The sequence below is a fragment of the Cherax quadricarinatus genome, chromosome 8 (assembly GCF_038502225.1).
Source record: "Cherax quadricarinatus isolate ZL_2023a chromosome 8, ASM3850222v1, whole genome shotgun sequence".
NCBI lineage: Eukaryota > Metazoa > Arthropoda > Malacostraca > Decapoda > Parastacidae > Cherax > Cherax quadricarinatus.
In genome coordinates, this window is record NC_091299.1 from 11,366,512 (window position 1) to 11,392,541 (window position 26,030).

The 26,030-nt window shown below is 39.5% G+C and overlaps 1 protein-coding gene across 3 annotated transcripts in view; it reads left to right on the top strand.

The window, feature by feature from the left end:
* The window catches only part of LOC128685418 (nuclear pore complex protein Nup93-like), a 301,160-nt gene that overhangs the window by 241,229 nt on the left and 33,901 nt on the right, over positions 1-26,030 (top strand). For all 3 annotated transcript variants that reach the window (XM_070082868.1, XM_070082870.1, XM_070082869.1), the window contains exon 11: positions 12,359-12,405. In XM_070082868.1, coding sequence (XP_069938969.1) covers positions 12,359-12,405 — 47 coding nt within the window. The remainder of the gene's footprint in view (positions 1-12,358; positions 12,406-26,030) is intronic.

The following is a 26,030-nucleotide window of genomic DNA, read 5'->3' on the forward strand; positions in this document are numbered from 1 at the left end:
GAGCACAGTGTCATCAGCAAAGAGCAACTGTGACAACTCTCACTTTGTGTGATTCTTTATCTTTTAACTCCACGCCTCTTGCCAAGACCCTCGCATTTACTTCTCTTACAACCCCATCTATAAATATATTAAACAACCACGGTGACATCACACATCCTTGTCTAAGGCCTACTTTTACTGGGAAATAATTTCCCTCTTTCCTACATACTCTAACTTGAGCCTCACTATCCTGCTTTAAATGTCATTGTATATTACGTGTGTGTGGCCTGGCTGGCTACCATACCTCCTACACCTGGCTTGCTACATAATAAATACTACTCACCTCTCACCCTACATTAAGACTACAAATGTTTTAAGGCAAGCAATGAGTGTACTGTGTGTATTTTACTTTTTATTGCTTTTAACCCTTTCAGGGTCTGTGCCGTAGATGTACAGCTTTATGTTCAGGGTCCAAACCGTAGATTTATGCCATGAGCTCAGCTCACTCTGATAAACTGTGAGTGGTAAATTTGGGCCTAGATATGAGAGAATACATCTATGTGGTATGTGTGCACCACATAAAGCAAATCCTGCAGCACACAGTGTATAATGAAAGAAAAAACTGAGACTGTGATTTTTTATTAAAACAGCGACTTTGCAGTGCTTTTTCGTATGTTTTTTTATAGTTTTATTCACGATTTCTTGGTCTCATTTGATAGAATGGAAGACATATTATAGAAATAGAGATGATTTTGATTGGTTTTAGCACTGGAAATGGCTTGAAACTGAGCTCAAAGTAGCGGAAATGTTAATTTTTTGCCGATGTTCAAGAGTAAACACACAGCCTCACACGTCTAATACACGCCAGCTGGTGGGTCTAATATACATTCACAAATGTGGTGATGACATTTATACAATTATTACAATATTGCATAACAGTAAATCTTCTATTTTCTGGTTTGAATAAAGATTCATTATGTGAATAAAAAATCAAAATGGAATTCGTTTGTAAAGCCTCAAAATGTAACTAATGAACAGAGGAAATGTTAGTTTAGTGCCAGGAATACCTACATTGTTTATTCTGGACCCTATTTTGAAATTGGAATATTTTGAACTTTGTGTTAAATTGGCCAAATTGCCAATTTCCGATCATTTTATTTTGTAGTTGAAACAGTTGACTTGGCGATTTCTTGTGCTCAATCGATAGAATAGAAGTAATACCAGTGAAATAGCTAAGAATTTGGTCAACTGGAATAATGTAATTGGCCTAAAATGGGAGTCAAAGTCGACAAAATCGCCGATTCATAAATATCGCTGACACATCAAAATTCGCGAGCGCATAATTTCGTCAATTTTCCGTCAAATTTCATACTTTTTTTTTATTACTTTCAGAAAAAGATTCTCTACCGTTTCAAAAGAAAAAAATAGCAAAATTTTCTTTTTTGAAAATTCTTGGACCCTGGTATGCACTTTGAAATTTGGCCTCTGGACCCTGAAAGGGTTAATGCATAGTTCTATTAATAGCTTAATATATGTTAGTGTAAACTTGTTATCTAGCATTTATATGCATTTATACAGTGGACCCCGGATTACGACATTAATCCGTTCCAGAGAGTGTGTCTAAACGAATCTGTCGTAATCCAATTAATCTGTTCCAGACACCCAAAAGTATTAAACAAAATAATTTTTTCACGTGAAATATACATTTTCCAACACAGAAAACAATGAGACATGCAGAATAAACAACACTAAAATAACATTTACCTTTATTGAAGACTTATTGATGAGCAATGAAATGGGATGAGGGGAGAGGATGGAGGAGTTTACAATTGTTTGGAAGGGGAATCCCCTTCCATAAAGACTTCAGGCAGCAAGTCCTTTCCAGGGGTTAATTCCCTTCTTTGTTTTTTAATTGCACTAGGACCAACTTGAGTCACTGGACCCCTGTTGCACCAAAAATCTGTCCAGAGAGCTCTGTTTCTGGCATCTCTTCAAGATTTCCCTAAAATGGGACACAGCATTGCCATTGTAGATGTTGCCAGCATGGCGTGCAACAACTGTATCAGGGTGATGTTCATCCATGAAGGTTGCACTTCAATCCACTTTGCACAAATGTCCTTAATATTTGAAGAAGGCAACTTCCTCCATCTCTCTTCCTCCTCCTCCTCTGAAGAAAATTCCTGAGCTGTGGTCTGTTGGTGTTGCACCTCAAGCTCTTGCAGCTCTGTAGTGGTTAGCTCTTCATCGTCATCTTCCACCAACTCTTCCACATCCTCGCCACTAACCTCCAACCCCATGGTCTTCCCCAATGCCACAATAGATTCCACAACTGGCATAGGCTCCTCAGGGTCTGCCCCAAACCCTTCAAAATCCCTCTCTTGTACACATTCTGGCCAGTTTTCTCCAAGCAGAGTTCAAAGTCCTGCAAGTTACTCCCTCCCAAGCCTTACCTATAAGGTTTATGCAATTGAGGATACTGAAGTGATCTTTCCAGAACTCTCTTAGGGTCAATTCAGTGACTTCAAAGGACTTTTGAAGTTTGAAATGACCTGCTGGTTCATGGGCTGGAGGGGAGGAGTTTTATTAGGAGGCAAAATCTTCACTTTGATAAAACTCAACTCCCCCGCAATTTGCTCTTGCAAGTCGTGATTATGAGCAGGAGCATTGTCCATTACCAGGAGGCACTTGAATGACAATTTATTTTCCAGGAGGTACTTTTTCACAGTGGGGCCAAACACATCATAGAACCAGTCCAAGAAAATGTCCCTAGTGTCCCATGCCTTACTGTTTTGCTCTCCATATCACACAATTTAGCCTTGACGACACTGTTTTTCTTGAACATTTTGGGAGTTTCAGAGTGATACACAAGTAAAGGCATCACTTTGCAATCCCCACTAGCATTACTACAAAACATGAGAGTTTGCCTGTCTTTCATAGGCTTGTGTCCTGGGAGTGCCTTTTCCTCCTGAGTAATGTAGGTCCTGTTTGGCATTTTCTTCCAAAACAGCCTGTTTTGTCACAATTAAAGACTTGTTGGGGGTTTTAATTTTTCAGTCTCTATGTACTTCTTAAAGTCCTGCACATATTTTTCAGCCACTTTTTTGTCAGAACTGGCTGCCTCACCATGCCTTATCACACTGTGTATGCCACTACGATTCTTAAATCTCTCAAACCAACCTTTGCTGGCCTTAAATTCACTAACATCAGCACAAGTTTCAGGCATTTTCTTCATGAGATCATCATCGAACTGCCTTGCCTTTTCATATACTATTGATTGAGAAATACTATCTCCTGATAATTGTTTTTTATTTATCCACACCAACAACAGTCTCTCCACATCTTTGAGTATTTGCAATCTCTGTTTTGAATACATATTTGCACCTTTTGCAACAGCAGCTTCCTTGATTGCCTTTCTGTTGGCCAAGATAGTAGTGATGGTTGAATGGGGATTGTTATATAGCCTTTCCAACTCCGAGATTTGCACTCCACTTTCGTACTTTTCTATTATCTCTTTTTTTTAATTCGATAGTGCACCTCACCCTTTTTACCACAGGGTTAGCATAGAAGCTTTCTTGGGGCCCTTGGTAGCTTATTTAGCAGTTATTTTTTTTTTTTATTATCACACCGGCCGATTCCCACCAAGGCAGGGTGGCCCGAAAAAGAAAAACTTTCACCATCATTCACTCCATCACTGTCTTGCCAGAAGGGTGCTTTACACTACAGTTTTTAAACTGCAACATTAACACCCCTCCTTCAGAGTGCAGGCACTGTACTTCCCATCTCCAGGACTCAAGTCCGGCCTGCCGGTTTCCCTGAATCCCTTCATAAATGTTACTTTGCTCACACTCCAACAGCACGTCAAGTATTAAAAACCATTTGTCTCCATTCACTCCTATCAAACACGCTCACGCATGCCTGCTGGAAGTCCAAGCCCCTCGCACACAAAACCTCCTTTACCCCCTCCCTCCAACCCTTCCTAGGCCGACCCCTACCCCGCCTTCCTTCCACTACAGACTGATACACTCTTGAAGTCATTCTGTTTCGCTCCATTCTCTCTACATGTCCGAACCACCTCAACAACCCTTCCTCAGCCCTCTGGACAACAGTTTTGGTAATCCCGCACCTCCTCCTAACTTCCAAACTACGAATTCTCTGCATTATATTCACACCACACATTGCCCTCAGACATGACATCTCCACTGCCTCCAGCCTTCTCCTCGCTGCAACATTCATCACCCACGCTTCACACCCATATAAGAGCGTTGGTAAAACTATACTCTCATACATTCCCCTCTTTGCCTCCAAGGACAAAGTTCTTTGTCTCCACAGACTCCTAAGTGCACCACTCACTCTTTTTCCCTCATCAATTCTATGATTCACCTCATCTTTCATAGACCCATCCGCTGACACGTCCACTCCCAAATATCTGAATACGTTCACCTCCTCCATACTCTCTCCCTCCAATCTGATATTCAATCTTTCATCACCTAATCTTTTTGTTATCCTCATAACCTTACTCTTTCCTGTATTCACCTTTAATTTTCTTCTTTTGCACACCCTACCAAATTCATCCACCAATCTCTGCAACTTCTCTTCAGAATCTCCCAAGAGCACAGTGTCATCAGCAAAGAGCAGCTGTGACAACTCCCACTTTGTGTGTGATTCTTTATCTTTTAACTCCACGCCTCTTGCCAAGACCCTCGCATTTACTTCTCTTACAACCCCATCTATAAATATATTAAACAACCACGGTGACATCACACATCCTTGTCTAAGGCCTACTTTTACTGGGAAAAAATTTCCTTCTTTCCTACATACTCTAACTTGAGCCTCACTATCCTCGTAAAAACTCTTCACTGCTTTCAGTAACCTACCTCCTACACCATACACTTGCAACATCTGCCACATTGCCCCCCTATCCACCCTGTCATACGCCTTTTCCAAATCCATAAATGCCACAAAGACCTCTTTAGCCTTATCTAAATACTGTTCACTTATATGTTTCACTGTAAACACCTGGTCCACACACCCCCTACCTTTCCTAAAGCCTCCTTGTTCATCTGCTATCCTATTCTCCGTCTTACTCTTAATTCTTTCAATTATAACTCTACCATACACTTTACCAGGTACACTCAACAGACTTATCCCCCTATAATTTTTGCACTCTCTTTTATCCCCTTTGCCTTTATACAAAGGAACTATGCATGCTCTCTGCCAATCCCTAGGTACCTTACCCTCTTCCATACATTTATTAAATAATTGCACCAACCACTCCAAAACTATATCCCCACCTGCTTTTAACATTTCTATCTTTATCCCATCAATCCCGGCTGCCTTACCCCCTTTCATTTTACCTACTGCCTCACGAACTTCCCCCACACTCACAACTGGCTCTTCCTCACTCCTACAAGATGTTATTCCTCCTTGCCCTATACACGAAATCACAGCTTCCCTATCTTCATCAACATTTAACAATTCCTCAAAATATTCCTTCCATCTTCCCAATACCTCTAACTCTCCATTTAATAACTCTCCTCTCCTATTTTTAACTGACAAATCCATTTGTTCTCTAGGCTTTCTTAACTTATTTAGCAGTTACAAGCACTAAAAACAATGGAATAATACAAAATATATCGCATGTATGCATGGAATCTACTGCAACAGCTTCTAAACATTGGCACACTGGCTATACACGGAGTCTTGGAGTGGCTGGGCCCGCTCAGGCCACATGGACACGTTCGGGATGAAAGCACTTAGCCGAGTTTTTGGCATTGGCCGAGCCAATATTTTGACGCCAAAGAGAGCTTTTAGCCGATTTTGGCATTAGTCTATGCAGCCTTTAGTCAAGGGTCCACTGTATTTGCGATCTCTGTTTTGTAAGCATATTAGTACCTTTTACGTAGTAGGTTGGTAGACAGCAACTGCCCAGGGAGGGACTACCGTCCTGCCAAGTGAGTGTAAAACGGAAGCCTGTAATTGTTTTACATGATGGTAGGATTGCTGGTGTCTTGTTTCTTCTGTCTCATAAACATGCAAGATTTCAGGTACGTCTTGCTACTTTTACTTACACTTAGGTCACACTACACATACATGTACAAGCATGTATATACACACCCCTCTGGGTTTTCTTCTATTTTCTTTCTAGTTCTTGTTCTTGTTTATTTCCTCTTACCTCCATGGGGAAGTGGAACAGAATTCTTGCTCTGTAAGCCATGCGTGTTTTAAGAGGCGACTAAAATGCCGGGGCAAGGGGCTAGTAACCCCTTCTCTTGTATAAATTACTAAATTTAATAAGAGAAACTTTCATTTTTCTTTTTCGGCCACCTTGCCTTGGTGGGATACGGCCAGTTTGTTGAAAAAAAAAAAAATTGTACCTTTTGCAACAACAGCTTCCTTGATTGCCTTTTTCTTGGCCAAGATAGTAGCGATGGTTGTATGGGGGTTTGTTATACAGCCTGGCCAGCTCGGAGATGTGCACTCCACTTTCATATTTTGCGATGATCTCTTTCTTCATTTCATTAGTGTATTTGTCACCCTCTTTACCACAGGACTGGCACTAGAAGCTTTCTTTGGGCCCATGATGGCTTATTTAGCAGTTACAAGCACTAAAAACAATGGAATGATACAAAATGTATCGCATGTTCACATGAAATCGTCCTCACTGGCTTGTAAACAATGGCACACTGGCTGTACATGGAGCGGCTGGGCCACTCAGGTCGCGCGGACACGTTCAGGATGAATTACTTTAACCGAGTTCTTTGCCGTTAACCGAGCCAATAATTTGACACAAAAGCGTTACTTAATACAAATTTTACGTAATCTAATGACGTCGTAATCCAGTGGTTCACTGTAAGTGGAAAAAGGATGTTCCACTTTACTGCAATTTCTGCTTTATGGCAGTTGCCTGGACCCTAACCTGCAGTATAAGTGGGGCACTACTGTACAAACATTTGTAGGCTGTCTGAAATAGGAACTCCAACAGTTAATAACAAAAAAAGGCACAATACCGTGATTGGAACGATACACAAATAACCCGCACATAGAAGAGAGGAGCTTACGACTGCGTTTCGGTCCGACTTGGACCATTTACAAAGTCACACTAACGAGAAGAGGAGCAGGACAGGTATATATAGGCAGGAAGAGGTAGTAGTAGTAGTAGTGGCGGAGATGGAAGAAAGTAGTAATGGGGAAATGAGGAGGAGCCAGTCAAATACAAAGAAAGGGGAGCACTGCAAGAGAGCTAAGTGCTCACAGAGAGAGAGCAAGAACACAGAGGTGGGGGGGGAGGGGAAAATAATGAGATAAATAATGTACATGTTTATAGAGGGGCAACTGTTATATCGGATCATTATTTAGTTGTAGCTACAGTTAGAGTAAGAGGTAGGTGGGAAAAGAAGGTGGCAACAACAAGTAAGAGGGAGGTGAAAGTGTATAAACTAAGGGAGGAGGAAGTTCGGGTGAGATATAAGCGACTATTGGCAGAAAGGTGGGCTAGTGCAAATATGAGTAGTGGGGGGGTTGAAGAGGGTTGGAATAGTTTTAAAAATGCAGTATTAGAATGTGGGGCAGAAGTTTGTGGTTATAGGAGGGTGGGGGCAGGAGGAAAGAGGAGTGATTGGTGGAATGATGAAGTAAAGGGTGTGATAAAAGAGAAAAAGGTAGCTTATGAGAGGTTTTTACAAAGCAGAAGTGTTATAAGAAGAGCAGAGTATATGGAGAGTAAAAGAAAGGTAAAGAGAGTGGTGAGAGAGTGCAAAAGGAGAGCAGATGATAGAGTGGGAGAGGCACTGTCAAGAAATTTTAATGAAAATAAGAAAAAATTTTGGAATGAGTTAAACAAGTTAAGAAAGCCTACGGAAAGTATGGATTTGTCAGTTAAAAACAGAGTAGGGGAGTTAGTAGATGGGGAGATGGAGGTATTAGGTAGATGGCGAGAATATTTTGAGGAACTTTTAAATGTTAAGGAAGAAAGAGAGGCAGTAATTTCATGCACTGGTCAGGGAGGTATACCATCTTTTAGGAGTGAAGAAGAGCAGAATGCAAGTGTGGGGAGGTACGTGAGGCATTACGTAGAATGAAAGGGGGTAAAGCAGCTGGAACTGATGGGATCATGACAGAAATGTTAAAAGCAGGGGGGGATATAGTGTTGGAGTGGTTGGTACTTATGTTTAATAAATGTATGAAAGAGGGGAAGGTACCTAGGGATTGGCAGAGAGCATGTATAGTCCCTTTATATAAAGGGAAAGGAGACAAAAGAGACTAAAAATTATAGAGGAATAAGTTTACTGAGTATACCAGGAAAAGTGTACGGTAGGGTTATAATTGAAAGAATTAGAGGTAAGACAGAATGTTGGATTGCGGATGAGCAAGGAGGTTTCAGAGTGGGTAGGGGATGTGTAGATCAAGTGTTTACATTGAAGCATATATGTGAACAGTATTTAGATAAAGGTAGGGAAGTTTTTATTGCATTTATGGGTTTAGAAAAGGCATATGATGGAGTGGTTAGAGGAGCAATGTGGCAGATGTTGCAAGTATATGGAATAGGTGGTAAATTATTAAATGCTGTAAAGAGTTTTTATGAGGATAGTGAGGCTCAGGTTAGGGTGTGTAGAAGAGAGGGAGACTACTTCCCAGTAAAAGTAGGTCTTAGACAGGGATGTGTAATGTCACCATGGTTGTTTAATATATTTATAGATGGGGTTGTAAAGGAAGTAAATGCTAGGGTGTTCGGGAGAGGGGTGGGATTAAATTTTGGGGAATCAAATTCAAAATGGGAATTGACACAGTTACTTTTTCCTGATGATACTGTGCTTATGGGAGATTCTAAAGAAAAATTGCAAAGGTTAGTGGATGAGTTTGGGAATGTGTGTAAAGGTAGAAAGTTGAAAGTGAACATAGAAAAGAGTAAGGTGATGAGGGTGTCAAATGATTTAGATTAAGAAAAATTGGATATCAATTTGGGGAGGAGGAGTATGGAAGAAGTGAATGTTTTCAGATACTTGGGAGTTGACGTGTCGGCGGATGGATTTATGAAGGATGAGGTTAATCATAGAATTGATGAGGGAAAAAAGGTGAGTGGTGCATTGAGGTATATGTGGAGTCAAAAAAACGTTATCTATGGAGGCAAAGAAGGGAATGTATGAAAGTATAGTAGTACCAACACTCTTATATGGGTGTGAAGCTTGGGTGGTAAATGCAGCAGCGAGGAGACTGGTGGAGGCAGTGGAGATGTCCTGTCTAAGGGCAATGTGTGGTGTAAATATTATGCAGAAAATTCGGAGTGTGGAAATTAGGAAAAGGTGTGGAGTTAATAAAAGTATTAGTCAGAGGGCAGAAGAGGGGTTGTTGAGGTGGTTTGCTCATTTAGAGAGAATGGATCAAAGTAGAATGACAGGGAAAGCATATAAATCTATAGGGGAAGGAAGGCGGGGTAGGGGTCGTCCTCGAAAGGGTTGGAGAGAGGGGGTAAAGGAGGTTTTGTGGGCAAGGAGCTTGGACTTCCAGCAAGCGTGAGTGAGCGTGTTAGATAGGAGTGAATGGAGACGAATGGTACTTGGGACCTGACGATCTGTTGGAGTGTGAGCAGGGTAATATTTAGTGAAGGGATTCAGGGAAACCGGTTATTTTCATGTAGTCGGACTTGAGTCCTGGAAATGGGAAGTACAATGCCTGCACTTTCAAGGAGGGGTTTGGGATATTGGCAGTTTGGAGGGATATGTTGTGTATCTTTATATGTGTATGCTTCTAAACTGTTGTATTCTGAGCACCTCTGCAAAAACAGTGATAATGTGCGAGTGTGGTGAAAGTGTTGAATGATGATCAAAGTATTTTCTTTTTGGGGATTTTCTTTCTTTTTTGGGTCACCCTGCCTCAGTGGGAGACGGCCGACTTGTTGAAAAAAAAAAAAATGAAGGAACAGAAACACAAGCCAGAAGAAAGAAAGACAACCCAGAAGAGAAAAAAGGAAAGAGGAAAGGGGAAGAGGGAGAAGAAGAAAAAGGAGGAATCAGGTTAAGTCACGGGTGTTCTGAAGTTTGGAGCATTTTACAATGTAGTGGGAGAGGAAGGCATCTACAGAGACGAAGCCAGGACTAAGATTCATACAAGGAAAATTGTGTATTAGGGAGGATTCAACAAGACTGCGACTGTTGAAGTTGGAAGTAGGGAAGACAGTTTTAGCAGAAGACCAGTCAATAGGATGGCTGTGATCTCTGACGTGACAGAAAAGAGCAAGCCTAACACTATTTTTGTGCTCCCTAAGTCTGTCAGAAAGAGATCGGCCAGTTTCTCCAAAGTATTAAAGAGGACATTAGCAGCAAGAAATAGAGTAAACACCAGGAACATCTGTAGAGAGAGGAGAGGTATAAATGAGATTAGGTTTGTCAACAAGTATTCAGTCTGAGGGTTGTTTGGAAATGGAATGATTTTAGTGAGGAAATGACGGAAACAGGCTCCATACATAGTTTTAAAAGCAAGTATGATAGGGCCTACGAGGCTAGGAGGGAGTGAATCTGGCAAATGGCCAGCTTAGAGGTGGGGCCATTAGCTAGGACTCAATCCCTGCAACCACATATAGGTGAGTACAAGGCAGTGCATCACTGGCATCACACACACAAAACAGTGTATGTAAGAATGACACTACATACACAAGAATGTTATATGGGTGTGATATCACATTAAAGCAGCCTTTACTATTGAGCCTTGTTGCATGAGCAGTGGTACTGAAGCAAGTTGCTCTGACACTGAAGGAATTTTGATTCATTAACTCCATTGTATGTACACATTGAGGGTAAAGGAAATTATAAGATTTTCTTTTTAACTGAATGGCCATCTCCCACCAAGGCAGAATGACTCAAAGAAGAAAACATATTCACCAACATTTACTAGAAATGTGCTGACATCACAGTCAGATTACCCTCCAACAGCAGCACCTCCACCTCTCCTTCAGAGTGCAGGTACTGCCCTTCCCACGTCCAGGACTCAGTCCAGCTGACCACTTTTCCTTAATTCCTTCATAATTTAACATGCCCACACTTCAACAATATATCCATTAAAAGGCCCTTGCCTCCATGCATTTCCATCTAACACTTTCACACAAGCCTGCTGGATGTTAAAGCCCCTAAAACTCAGACCTGCCTACCTCTCCTTTCTTTCTTTTCTTTTTATATATATTTTTTAATACCCCTCCCTCCAACCATTCTGTGGACAACTCCTTCCCTCCCTCCCTCCTACTACCCCTGAGATATACACCCTCCATCCTCTGTATATACCCAAACTACCTCAACAACCCCTGAGCCCTCTGAACCATGGATTGCCTTTAAATTTCTTCATTCTAAATTCTCTACATGATATTCACACTTCACACATTGCTTTCAAACAAGACATCTCTGTTGCCTCTAGCCTCCTTTTCACTGCAGCATTCAAAACTCATGCCTCACCCCACATGTAAGTGTTGGCACTTCTGTCCATTGGTACAATCCCTTGTTTGTCTCCTTAGATGAACTATTTTCTTTCCACAGATACTTCAACACACCACCCACCTTTTTTTCCCCCCATCTGTTCTTTGGTTAAACTCACCTTTCATATATCCATTTACTGACATGTCCACACCCACGTATCTAATTACATCCACTTCCTCCATACTCCCTCCTTCCAATCTTGTACAGTGGAACCTCGGTACTCGAATTTAATTTGTTCCAGAAGGCTGTTTGAGTGCCAGTCTGAGTAGCAAACAAATTCTTCCCAACCTGTTTTCTTTTTGGTAGGCTGTTATCACTAATCTTCGTAGGCCCCATGGTGACTTATTTATACAAGTAACATAAAAAACACCAAAAAATGTTAAGAAACGCGAAATGGTTTACAGTGAAGTTCTGGCAGGTCATGTTTGTTTAGTCGAGTGCCGAGCTTTGTTCGAGTAGGGAGCTGTTCGAGTACCGAGGTTCCACTGTATTTAATTAGTCATTGCCTAAGCTTTTTTTGTTATCTTCATCACCTTGCTTTTGTCTATGTTCACTTCTATTTTCCCTTCATTTACCTGCCCTCCTGAATTCATCTATTCTTCATTATTTTTATTATTATTATTATTATTTTAATTTTTTTTATATTTTTTTTAAACACCTGTCTCCCACCAAAGCAGGGTGACCCAAAAAAGAAGAAAAAAAGTTCCTCTTATTTTTACATTTAGCAAGTTTTACTGGAGAAGGGGTTACTAGCCCCTTGTTCCTGGCATTGTAGTCACCTCTTACAACATGCATGGCTATGATTATTATTATTATTACTTTTATTATTACTATTATTACTCTTTAGTAAATAAATTACTGTTGTATTGAAGTTTATATGTTTAATCTTATGTATTAAAATTGTTTGGCTGCACACACAGGCGAATCCCACTTCAGTGCATGGAATGAGCCACTTCTCTATACAACGGTAAGTGTTGTATATTTCAGTAATTAGTAATGGAAAGGCAAATACAGTGGACCCCCAGATTTCGTCCAGTGCAGCAGTTGTACAATTCAGATTTCGATCACTGTTTTTGGTGAAATTTTACCCTGCGTTTTGTACATCCGCTCGGAAATTGTCCGTACCAGATGCGTCTGCCTGGGCTGCTCATACGTTCGTGACTCGCTCTTGGACACATTAAATGTCTTATTTTATGTTAATATAGACGTTTTCATTAAACCATCTATGATATTTTCTTCAAAATTATATAAGAAACACTTTACATAGCATATAAACATGCAGTGTTTGTGCTATGGAGGGGTGGTAGTCTGTGGAGGGAAAACATTACGTTTTCTCTGGTCCAGCATTAGGGAAAACTTGTATGAATTTGTGTTGGCCCAGTCACCATTCTTAATACATAATGATTTTGTTTACAATTATCGGCATGAATTATTCATTACTTCTCCCTTTGTGTATGATGGCATCTAAAGGTAGTTGTTAGAAATGATTAAACTTGGTGAACATGGTATGTTGATGGTAATAATATGGCTCTGGGCTGCAGTGTAGGTAGCCGGTAGGTGTAGCCCAGGTGGGTGACACCTACCTGCTACCTACACTGACTCCCTACAAATAAATACTACTTACTTCTCACCCTACATTAAGACTACAAATATTTTAAGGTAAGTAATGAATGTACTGTGTATGTATTTTACTTCTTATTGTGTTTTTTAATGCCTAGTTCTATTACTAACTTAATTTATATTTTTTTTAATATTTTTGGGTGTCTGGAACGGATTAATTGGATTTACACTATTTCTTATGGTAAATATTACTTCGGTTTTCGTCCATTTCGGATTTCGACCGACCTTCTAGAACGGATTAAGGACGAAAACATGGGGTCCACTGTAGATGGAAATTCATTTTTCTATGAATGATGAATTTCTTGTAGCTTCCTTGGTTAGTTTATTTCACATTAGTTTATTATCTGGTACAAAATCTTTTTATTTTGGTGTATACAGTGTGTTATTAATTTTTTTTTAAATATTTAAAAATAAAATTTAATCACTAGTCAGAAATCTAGGCATTTCTTCTTGTGAAGAAGTCATTAATAGAGTATTACTAAGGATTGCATTTATATACAGTATAATTTATTTTATTTTTACTAAAAGTACCTTTGACAAATTTAGATATTTATTGCATATCAAACTTTTACTTGTAATAGCAGGTTTTCCTCTTATTTTCTTAGGTACATTTATTGCAGCATTATGTTGTGTGTTTTTATATGTATATACTTCTAAACTGTTGTATTCTGGGCACCTCTGCAAAAACAGTGATTATGTGTGAGTGAGGTGAAAGTGTTGAATGATGAAAGTTTTTTTTTCTTTTTGGGGATTTTCTTTCTCTTTGGGTCACCCTGCCTCGGTTGGAGATGGCCGACTTGTTGAAAAAAAAAAATTAGGGATTGGTCACAGGTTTCCAATATATGTATTTCTCATTTAAACCTTTTTTGGATGATTATTTCCAGTTCTCTATTTTTCTCGTATGCTTTAATTTCTTGTCATTTTATCCTGTTTCTCCTACTAGTATGTTTACTGAAGCAGTTATGATTCATTCTTAGAATCCTTGTTTCACAATGGACACAAGTGGTGAGTATTTTCCTTAATGTGATAGATAAGGTTGTTTATTAGGCTACCCCACACACAGAAGGATATTTCCAAGGGCTACATTGTTTCAAAGATTATTATTAACACAGTAGCCTTTTACTATGAAGACAGTGTGTCCCTTAGAAGGAAACACATTCCTCATCGCTCATTCTTAAGCTCTCTCGTCAGAAGTGCCTGGATACCACAATTCAGTTGGTCCCCAAACTGCAGCATCTCCACCCATAGGACAAAATTTAATGATTTTGAAACAACCACTGGAAATACTTCTTTTGTACTATACTGATTAAAGGTTAATCAGTTCATTACAATTGAATAATTTACACTATTCAAACTTGCAATTAGAGAATAGTCAGACAGGAATCTATCATGAGTATTTCAGTCACTTAATTTATTGAGCATCTAGTATAGGAATCTGCAGTTTATGCAGTGGCAAAATTGAATTTGAGAGAAGGATGGAAATTGTTTCAAATGGCACACACAGGTGGGAAGGAAGAAAAGATGAAAGACGATGACACAAGGTAAGTTATAATGTTGACTACATAACTGGCAGGCAGCAAAGCTATTCTGCAGTGAATAGTTTGTCTAGATATGATTTTTAGCATCTGTTGCTCTTGTGTGTTTAGTGCTTAATTCTGATTGTCATAATAATAATTGCATCTGATAGAGTTATTGTACTGTGATTTATTATTGGAAGTTAATTTTATATTAACTCACTTTAATAAAACATAATAACTCATTATAATAATTTTTTTTTTCAACAAACCGGCTTTATCCCACCAAGGCAGGGTGGCCCAAAAAGAAAAACAAAAGTTTCTCTTTTTAAATTTAGTAATTTATACGGGAGAAGGGGTTTCCAGCCCCTTGCTCCTGGCATTTCAGTCGCCTCTCACAACACGCATGGCTTACGGAGGAAGAATTCTGTTCCACTTCCCCATGGAGATAAGAGGAAATAAACAAGAACAAGAACTAGAAAGAAAATAGAAGAAAACCCAGAGGGGGGTGTGTGTGTATATATATATATATATATATATATATATATTTTTTTTTTTTTTTTTTTTTCTTCAACAAGTCGGTCGTCTCCCACCGAGGCAGGGTGACCCAAAAAAGAAAGAAAATCCCCCAAAAAAAATACTTTCATCATCATTCAACACTTTCACCACACTCGCACATTATCACTGTTTTTGCAGAGGTGCTCAGAATACAACAGTCTAGAAGCATACACATATAAAGATACACAACATATCCCTCCAAACTGCCAATATCCCAAACCCCTCCTTTAAAGTGCAGGCATTGTACTTCCCATTTCCAGGACTCAAGTCCGACTATATGAAAATAACCGGTCTCCCTGAATCCCTTCACTAAATATTACCCTGCTCACACTCCAACAGATCGTCAGGCCCCAAGTACCATTCGTCTCCATTCACTCCTATCTAACACGCTCACGCACGCTTGCTGGAAGTCCAAGCCCCTTGCCCACAAAACCTCCTTTACCCCCTCTCTCCAACCCTTTCGAGGACGACCCCTACCCCGCCTTCCTTCCCCTATAGATTTATATGCTTTCCATGTCATTCTACTTTGATCCATTCTCTCTAAATGACCAAACCACCTCAACAACCCCTCTTCTGCCCTCTGACTAATACTTTTATTAACTCCACACCTTCTCCTAATTTCCACACTCCGAATTTTCTGCATAATATTTACACCACACATTGCCCTTAAACAGGACATCTCCACTGCCTCCAACCGTCTCCTCGCTGCTGCATTTACCACCCAAGCTTCACACCCATATAAGAGTGTTGGTACTACTATACTTTCATACATTCCCTTCTTTGCCTCCATAGATAACGTTTTTTGACTCCACATATACCTCAACACACCACTCACCTTTTTTCCCTCATCAATTCTATGATTAACCTCATCCTTCATAAATCCATATATATATATATATATATATATATATATATGATGGTAGGATTGCTGGTGTCTTTTGTCTGTCTCATAAATATGCAAGATTACAGGTAAGTCTTGCTACTTCTACTTACACTTAGGTCACACTAAACATACATGTACAAGCATATATATACACACCCCTCTGGGTTTTCTTCTATTTTCTTTCTAATTCTTGTTCTTGTTTATTTCCTCTTATCTCCATGGGGAAGTGGAACAGAATTCTTCCTCTGTAAGCCATGCGTGTTGTAAGAGGTGACTAAAATGCCGGGAGCAAGGGGCTAGTAACCCCTTCTCCTGTATATATTACTAAATTTAAAAGGAGAAACTTCAGTTTTTTCTTTTGGGCCACCCCACCTCAGTGGGATACGGCTGGTACGTTGAAAGAAGAAGAAGATATATATATACATGTATATATATATATATATATATATATATATATATATATATATATGACTGTGAAACAAAAACCTGTAACTGTTTTGCATGATGGTAGGATTGCTGGTTTCTTTTTCTGTCTCATAAACACGCTAGATAACAGGGATATCTTGCTACTCCTACTTACACTTTGGTCACACTTCACAGACACGCACATGCATATATATATATACATACATCTAGGTTTTTCGCCTTTTTCTAAATAGCTCTTGTTCTTTTTTATTTCTTCTATTGTCCATGGGGAAGTGGAAAAGAATCTTTCCTCCGTAAGCCATGCGTGTCGTATGAGGCGACTAAAATGCCGGGAGCAATGGGCTAGTAACCCCTTCTCCTGTATACATTTACTAAAAAAGAGAAGAAGAAAAACTTTATAAAACTGGGATGCTTAAATGTGCATGGATGTAGTGCGGATGACAAGAAACAGATGATTGCTGATGTTATGAATGAAAAGAAGTTGGATGTCCTGGCTCTAAGCGAAACAAAGCTAAAGGGGGTAGGAGAGTTTCAGTGGGGGGAAATAAATGGGATTAAATCTGGAGTATCTGAGAGAGTTAGAGCAAAGGAAGGGGTAGCAGTAATGTTAAATGATCAGTTATGGAAGGAGAAAAGAGAATATGAATGTGTAAATTCAAGAATTATGTGGATTAAAGTAAAGGTTGGATGCGAGAAGTGGGTCATAATAAGCGTGTATGCACCTGGAGAAGAGAGGAATGCAGAGGAGAGAGAGAGATTTTGGGAGATGTTAAGTGAATGTATAGGAGCCTTTGAACCAAGTGAGAGAGTAATTGTGGTAGGGGACCTGAATGCTAAAGTAGGAGAAACTTTTAGAGAGGGTGTGGTAGGTAAGTTTGGGGTGCCAGGTGTAAATGATAATGGGAGCCCTTTGATTGAACTTTGTATAGAAAGGGGTTTAGTTATAGGTAATACATATTTTAAGAAAAAGAGGATAAATAAGTATACACGATATGATGTAGGGCGAAATGACTGTAGTTTGTTGGATTATGTATTGGTAGATAAAAGACTGTTGAGTAGACTTCAGGATGTACATGTTTATAGAGGGGCCACAGATATATCAGATCACTTTCTAGTTGTAGCTACACTGAGAGTAAAAGGTAGATGGGATACAAGGAGAATAGAAGCATCAGGGAAGAGAGAGGTGAAGGTTTATAAACTAAAAGAGGAGGCAGTTAGGGTAAGATATAAACAGCTATTGGAGGATAGATGGGCTAATGAGAGCATAGGCAATGGGATCGAAGAGGTATGGGGTAGTTTTAAAAATGTAGTGTTAGAGTGTTCAGCAGAAGTTTGTGGTTACAGGAAAGTGGGTGCAGGAGGGAGGAGGAGCGATTGGTGGAATGATGATGTAAAGAGAGTAGTAAGGGAGAAAAAGTTAGCATATGAGAAGTTTTTACAAAGTAGAAGTGATGCAAGGAGGGAAGAGTATATGGAGAAAAAGAGAGAAGTTAAGAGAGTGGTGAAGCAATGTAAAAAGAGAGCAAATGAGAGAGTGGGTGAGATGTTATCAACAAATTTTGTTGAAAATAAGAAAAAGTTTTGGAGTGAGATTAACAAGTTAAGAAAGCCTAGAGAACAAATGGATTTGTCAGTTAAAAATAGGAGAGGAGAGTTATTAAATGGAGAGTTAGAGGTATTGGGAAGATGGAGGGAATATTTTGAGGAATTGTTAAATGTTGATGAAGATAGGGAAGCTGTGATTTCGTGTATAGGGCAAGGAGGAATAACATCTTGTAGGAGTGAGGAAGAGCCAGTTGTGAGTGTGGGGGAAGTTCGTGAGGCAGTAGGTAAAATGAAAGGGGGTAAGGCAGCCGGGATTGATGGGATAAAGATAGAAATGTTAAAAGCAGGTGGGGATATAGTTTTGGAGTGGTTGGTGCAATTATTTAATAAATGTATGGAAGAGGGTAAGGTACCTAGGGATTGGCAGAGAGCATGCATAGTTCCTTTGTATAAAGGCAAAGGGGATAAAAGAGAGTGCAAAAATTATAGGGGGATAAGTCTGTTGAGTGTACCTGGTAAAGTGTATGGTAGAGTTATAATTGAAAGAATTAAGAGTAAGACGGAGAATAGGATAGCAGATGAACAAGGAGGCTTTAGGAAAGGTAGGGGGTGTGTGGACCAGGTGTTTACAGTGAAACATATAAGTGAACAGTATTTAGATAAGGCTAAAGAGGTCTTTGTGGCATTTATGGATTTGGAAAAGGCGTATGACAGGGTGGATAGGGGGGCAATGTGGCAGATGTTGCAAGTGTATGGTGTAGGAGGTAGGTTACTGAAAGCAGTGAAGAGTTTTTACGAGGATAGTGAGGCTCAAGTTAGAGTATGTAGGAAAGAGGGAAATTTTTTCCCAGTAAAAGTAGGCCTTAGACAAGGATGTGTGATGTCACCGTGGTTGTTTAATATATTTATAGATGGGGTTGTAAGAGAAGTAAATGCGAGGATCTTGGCAAGAGGCGTGGAGTTAAAAGATAAAGAATCACACACAAAGTGGGAGTTGTCACAGCTGCTCTTTGCTGATGACACTGTGCTCTTGGGAGATTCTGAAGAGAAGCTGCAGAGATTGGTGGATGAATTTGGTAGGGTGTGCAAAAGAAGAAAATTAAAGGTGAATACAGGAAAGAGTAAGGTTATGAGGATAACAAAAAGATTAGGTGATGAAAGATTGAATATCAGATTGGAGGGAGAGAGTATGGAGGAGGTGAACGTATTCAGATATTTGGGAGTGGACGTGTCAGCGGATGGGTCTATGAAAGATGAGGTGAATCATAGAATTGATGAGGGAAAAAGAGTGAGTGGTGCACTTAGGAGTCTGTGGAGACAAAGAACTTTGTCCTTGGAGGCAAAGAGGGGAATGTATGAGAGTATAGTTTTACCAACGCTCTTATATGGGTGTGAAGCGTGGGTGATGAATGTTGCAGCGAGGAGAAGGCTGGAGGCAGTGGAGATGTCATGTCTGAGGGCAATGTGTGGTGTGAATATAATGCAGAGAATTCGTAGTTTGGAAGTTAGGAGGAGGTGTGGGATTACCAAAACTGTTGTCCAGAGGGCTGAGGAAGGGTTGTTGAGGTGGTTCGGACATGTAGAGAGAATGGAGCGAAACAGAATGACTTCAAGAGTGTATCAGTCTGTAGTGGAAGGAAGGCGGGGTAGGGGTCGGCCTAGGAAGGGTTGGAGGGAGGGGGTAAAGGAGGTTTTGTGTGCGAGGGGCTTGGACTTCCAGCAGGCATGCGTGAGCGTGTTTGATAGGAGTGAATGGAGACAAATGGTTTTTAATACTTGACGTGCTGTTGGAGTGTGAGCAAAGTAACATTTATGAAGGGATTCAGGGAAACCGGCAGGCCGGACTTGAGTCCTGGAGATGGGAAGTACAGTGCCTGCACTCTGAAGGAGGGGTGTTAATGTTGCAGTTTAAAAACTGTAGTGTAAAGCACCCTTCTGGCAAGACAGTGATGGAGTGAATGATGGTGAAAGTTTTTCTTTTTCGGGCCACCCTGCCTTGGTGGGAATCGGCCAGTGTGATAATAATAAATAATAAATATTTTTTTTTTTTTTTTTTTTTTATTATCACACACTTTACCAGGTACACTCAACAGACTTATTCCCCTATAATTTTTGCACTCTCTTTTATCCCCTTTGCCTTTATACAAAGGAACTATGCATGCTCTCTGCCAATCCCTAGGTACCTTACCCTCTTCCATACATTTATTAAATAATTGCACCAACCACTCCAAAACTATATCCCCACCTGCTTTTAACATTTCTATCTTTATCCCATCAATCCCGGCTGCCTTACCCCCTTTCATTTTACCTACTGCCTCACGAACTTCCCCCACACTCACAACTGGCTCTTCCTCACTCCTACAAGATGTTATTCCTCCTTGCCCTATACACGAAATCACAGCTTCCCTATCTTCATCAACATTTAACAATTCCTCAAAATATTCCTTCCATCTTCCCAATACCTCTAACTCTCCATTTAATAACTCTCCTCTCCTATTTTTAACTGACAAATCCATTTGTTCTCTAGGCTTTCTTAACTTGTTAATCTCACTCCAAAACTTTTTCTTATTTTCAACAAAATTTGTTGATAACATCTCACCCACTCTCTCATTTGCTCTCTTTTTACATTGCTTCACCACTCTCTTAACTTCTCTCTTTTTCTCCATATACTCTTCCCTCCTTGCATCACTTCTACTTTGTAAAAACTTCTCATATGCTAACTTTTTCTCCCTTACTACTCTCTTTACATCATCATTCCACCAATCGCTCCTCTTCCCTCCTGCACCCACTTTCCTGTAACCACAAACTTCTGCTGAACACTCTAACACTACTAACACTAACACTAACACTCTAACACTAATATATATATATATATATATATATTATATATATATTATATATATATTATATATATATTATATATATTATATATATATTATATATATATATATATATATATTATTTTTTTTTTATTATTATCACACTGGCCGATTCCCACCAAGGCAGGGTGGCCCGAAAAGAAAAACTTTCACCATCATTCACTCCATCACTGTCTTGCCAGAAGGGTGCTTTACACTACAGTTTTTAAACTGCAACATTAACACCCCTCCTTCAGAGTGCAGGCACTGTACTTCCCATCTCCAGGACTCAAGTCCGGCCTGCCGGTTTCCCTGAATCCCTTCATAAATGTTACTTTGCTCACACTCCAACAGCACGTCAAGTATTAAAAACCATTTGTCTCCATTCACTCCTATCAAACACGCTCATGCATGCCTCCTGGAAGTCCAAGCCCCTCGCACACAAAACCTCCTTTACCCCCTCCCTCCAACCTTTCCTAGGCCGACCCCTACCCCGCCTTCCTTATATATATATATATATATATATATATATATATTATATTATATATATATATATATATATATATATATATATATATATATATATATATATATATATATATATATATATGTATATATATATATATGTATGTATGTATGTATGTATGTATGTATGTAGTAGGTTGGTAGACAGCAACCACCCAGGGAGGTACTACCGTCCTGCCAAGTGAGTGTAAAACGAAAGCCTGTGATTGTTTTACATGATGGTAGGATTGCTGATGTCTTTTGTCTGTCTCATAAATATGCAAGATTACAGGCATGTCTTGCTACTTCTACTTACACTTAGGTCACACTACACATACATGTACACATTTATTTATACACACTCATCTGAGTTTTCTTTGATTTTATCTTAATAGTTCTTGGTCTTATTGATTTTCCTTTTATATCCATGGGGAAGTGGAATAAGAATCTTTCCTCCGTAAGCCATGCGTGTTGTAAAAGTCAACTAAAATGCCAGGAACAATGGGCTAGTAACCCCTTTTCCTGTAAAGATTACTAAAAAGAATAAGAAGAAGAAAATTGTCAAAGTGGGAAGTCTGAATGTGCGTGGATGTTGTGCAGATGATAAGAAAGAGATGATTGTGGATGTTATGAATGAGAAGAAGCTGGATGTCCTGGCTTTAAGTGAAACAAAGCTGAAGGGGGTGGGAGAGTTTCAGTGGAGAGGAATAAATGGGATTAGGTCAGGGGTTTCAAATAGAGTTAGAGCTAAAGAAGGAGTAGCAATAATGTTGAAGGATAAGCTATGGCAGGAAAAGAGGGACTATAAATGTATTAATTCAAGGATTATGTGGAGTAAAATAAAGATTGGATGTGAAAAGTGGGTTATAATAAGCGTGTATGCACCTGGAGAAGAGAGAAGTGTAGAGGAGAGAGAGAGAGATTTTGGGAAATGTTGAGTGAATGCGTGGGGAGTTTTGAATCAAGTGTGAGAGTAATGGTGGTTGGGGATTTCAATGCTAAAGTGGGTAAAAATGTTATGGAGGGAGTAGTAGGTAAATTTGGGGTGCCAGGGGTAAATGTAAATGGGGAGCCTTTAATTGAGCTATGTGTAGAAAGAAATTTGGTAATAAGTAATACATATTTTATGAAAAAGAGGATAAATAAATATACAAGGTATGATGTAGCACGTAATGAAAGTAGTTTATTAGATTATGTATTGGTGGATAAAAGGTTGATGGGTAGGCTCCAGGATGTACATGTTTATAGAGGGAAACTGATATATCGGATCATTATTTAGTTGTAGCTACAGTTAGAGTAAGAGGTAGGTGGGAAAAGAAGGTGGCAACAACAAGTAAGAGGGAGGTGAAAGTGTATAAACTAAGGGAGGAGGAAGTTCGGGTGAGATATAAGCGACTATTGGCAGAAAGGTGGGCTAGTGCAAAGATGAGTAGTGGGGGGGTTGAAGATGGTTGGAATAGTTTTAAAAATGCAGTATTAGAATGTGGGGCAGAAGTTTGTGGTTATAGGAGGGTGGGGGCAGGAGGAAAGAGGAGTGATTGGTGGAATGATGAAGTAAAGGGTGTGATAAAAGAGAAAAAGGTAGCTTATGAGAGGTTTTTACAAAGCAGAAGTGTTATAAGAAGAGCAGAGTATATGGAGAGTAAAAGAAAGGTAAAGAGAGTGGTGAGAAAGTGCAAAAGGAGAGCAGATGATAGAGTGGGAGAGGCACTGTCAAGAAATTTTAATGAAAATAAGAAAAATTTTTGGAGTGAGTTAAACAAGTTAAGAAAGCCTAGGGAAAATATGGATTTGTCAGTTAAAAACAGAGTAGGGGAGTTAGTAGATGGGGAGATGGAGATATTGGGTAGATGGCGAGAATATTTTGAGGAACTTTTAAATGTTAAGGAAGAAACAGAGGCAGTAATTTCATGCACTGGTCAGGGAGGTATACCATCTTTTAGGAGTGAAGAAGAGCAGAATGTAAGTGTGGGGGAGGTACGTGAGGCATTACGTAAAATGAAAGGGGGTAAAGCAGCTGGAACTGATGGGATCATGACAGAAATGTTAAAAGCAGGGGGGGATATAGTGTTGGAGTGGTTGGTACTTTTGTTTAATAAATGTATGAAAGAGGGGAAGGTACCTAGGGATTGGCGGAGAGCATGTATAGTCCCTTTATATAAAGGGAAAGGGGACAAAAGAGACTGTAAAAATTATAGAGGAATAAGCTTACTGAGTATACCAGGAAAAGTGTACGGTAGGGTTATAATTGAAAGAATTAGAGGTAAGACAGAATGTAGGATTGCAGATGAGCAAGGAGGTTTCAGAGTGGGTAGGGGATGTGTAGATCAGGTGTTTACATTGAAGCATATATGTGAACAGTATTTAGATAAAGATAGGGAAGTTTTTATTGCATTTATGGATTTAGAAAAGGCATATGATAGAGTGGATAGAGGAGCAATGTGGCAGATGTTGCAAGTATATGGAATAGGTGGTAAGTTATTAACCCTTTCAGGGTCCGTCCCGTAGATCTACGGCTTTACGTTCAGGGTCCAAACCGTAGATCTACGCCATGAGCTCAGCTCACTCTGATAAACTGTGAGTGGTACATTTGGGCCTAGATATGAGAGAATACATCTATGTGGTATGTGTGCACCACATAAAACAGATCCTGCAGCACACTGTGTATAATGAGAGAAAAAAAATGAAATCATGATTTTTCGATTAAAACAGCAACTTTGCAGTGTTTTTTCGTATGTTTTTTATAGTTGTATTTGCGATTTCTTGGTCTCATTTGATAGAATGGAAGACATATTACAGAAATAGAGATGATTTTGATTGGTTTTAGCACTGGAAATGGCTTGAAACTGAGCTCAAAGTAGCGGAAATGTTAAATTTTTGCCGATATTCAAGAGTAAACAAACGACCTCACACGTCTAATACACATCAGCTGGTGGGTCTAATATACATTCACAAATATGGTGATGATATTTATACAATTATTACAGTATTGCATAACAGTAAATCTTCTATTTTTTGGTGTGAATAAAAATTCATTATGTGAATAAAAAATCAAAATGGAATTTATTTGTAAAGCCTCAAAACATAACTAATGAACAGAGGAAATGTTAGTTTAGTGCCAGGAATGCCTACATTGTTCATTCTGGACCCTATTTTGAAATTGGAATATTTTGAACTTTGTGTTAAATTGGCCAAATTAACAATTTTCGATCACTTTATTTTGTAGTTGAAACAGTTGACTTGGCGATTTCTTGTGCTCAATCGATAGAATAGAAGTAATACTAGTGAAATAGCTAAGAATTTGGTTGATTGGAATAATGTAATTGGCCTAAAATGGGAGTCAAAGTCGGCAAAATCACCGATTCGTAAATATCGCTGACACATCAAAATTCGCAAGAGCATAATTTCGTCAATTTTCCACCAAATTTCGTACTTTTTGTTTTATTACCTTCACAAAAAGATTCTCTACGATTTCATGAGAAAAAATAACAAATTTTTTTTTTTTAAATTCTTGGACACTGGTGCGTGACTCCAGATTTGGGCCTTGGACCCTGAAAGGGTTAAATGCTGTAAAGAGTTTTTATGAGGATAGTGAGGCTCAGGTTAGGGTGTGTAGAAGACAGGGAGACTACTTCCCGGTAAAAGTAGGTCTTAGACAGGGATGTGTAATGTCACCATGGTTGTTTAATATATTTATAGATGGGGATGTAAAGGAAGTAAATGCTAGGGTGTTTGGGAGAGGGGTGGGATTAAATTATGGGGAATCAAATTCAAAATGGGAATTGACACAGTTACTTTTTGCTGATGATACTGTGCTTATGGGAGATTCTAAAGAAAAATTGCAAAGGTTAGTGGATGAGTTTGGGAATGTGTGTAAAGGTAGAAAGTTGAAAGTGAACATAGAAAAGAGTAAGGTGATGAGGGTGTCAAATGATTTAGATAAAGAAAAATTGGATATCAAATTGGGGAGGAGGAGTATGGAAGAAGTGAATGTTTTAAGATACTTGGGAGTTGACGTGTCGGCGGATGAGGTTAATTATAGAATTGATGAGGGAAAAAAGGTGAGTGGTGCGTTGAGGTATATGAGGAGTCAAAAAACGTTATCTATGGAGGCAAAGAAGGGAATGTATGAAAGTATAGTAGTACCAACACTCTTATATGGGTGTGAAGCTTGGGTGGTAAATGCAGCAGCGAGGAGACGGTTGGAGGCAGTGGAGATGTCCTGTTTAAGGGCAATGTGTGGTGTAAATATTATGCAGAAAATTCGGAGTGTGGAAATTAGGAGAAGGTGTGGAGTTAATAAAAGTATTAGTCAGAGGGCAGAAGAGGGGTTGTTGAGGTGGTTTGGTCATTTAGAGAGAATGGATCAAAGTAGAATGACATGGAAAGCATGTAAATCTATAGGGGAAGGAAGGCGGGGTAGGGGTCGTCCTCGAAAGGGTTGGAGAGAGGGGGTAAAGGAGGTTTTGTGGGCAAGGGGCTGGACTTCCAGCAAGCGTGCGTGAGCGTGTTAGATAGGAGTGAATGGAGACGAATGGTACTTGGGACCTGACGATCTGTTGGAGTGTAAGCAGGGTAATATTTAGTGAAGGGATTCAGGGAAACCGGTTATTTTCATATAGTCGGACTTGAGTCCTGGAAATGGGAAGTACAATGCCTGCACTTTAAAGGAGGGGTTTGGGAT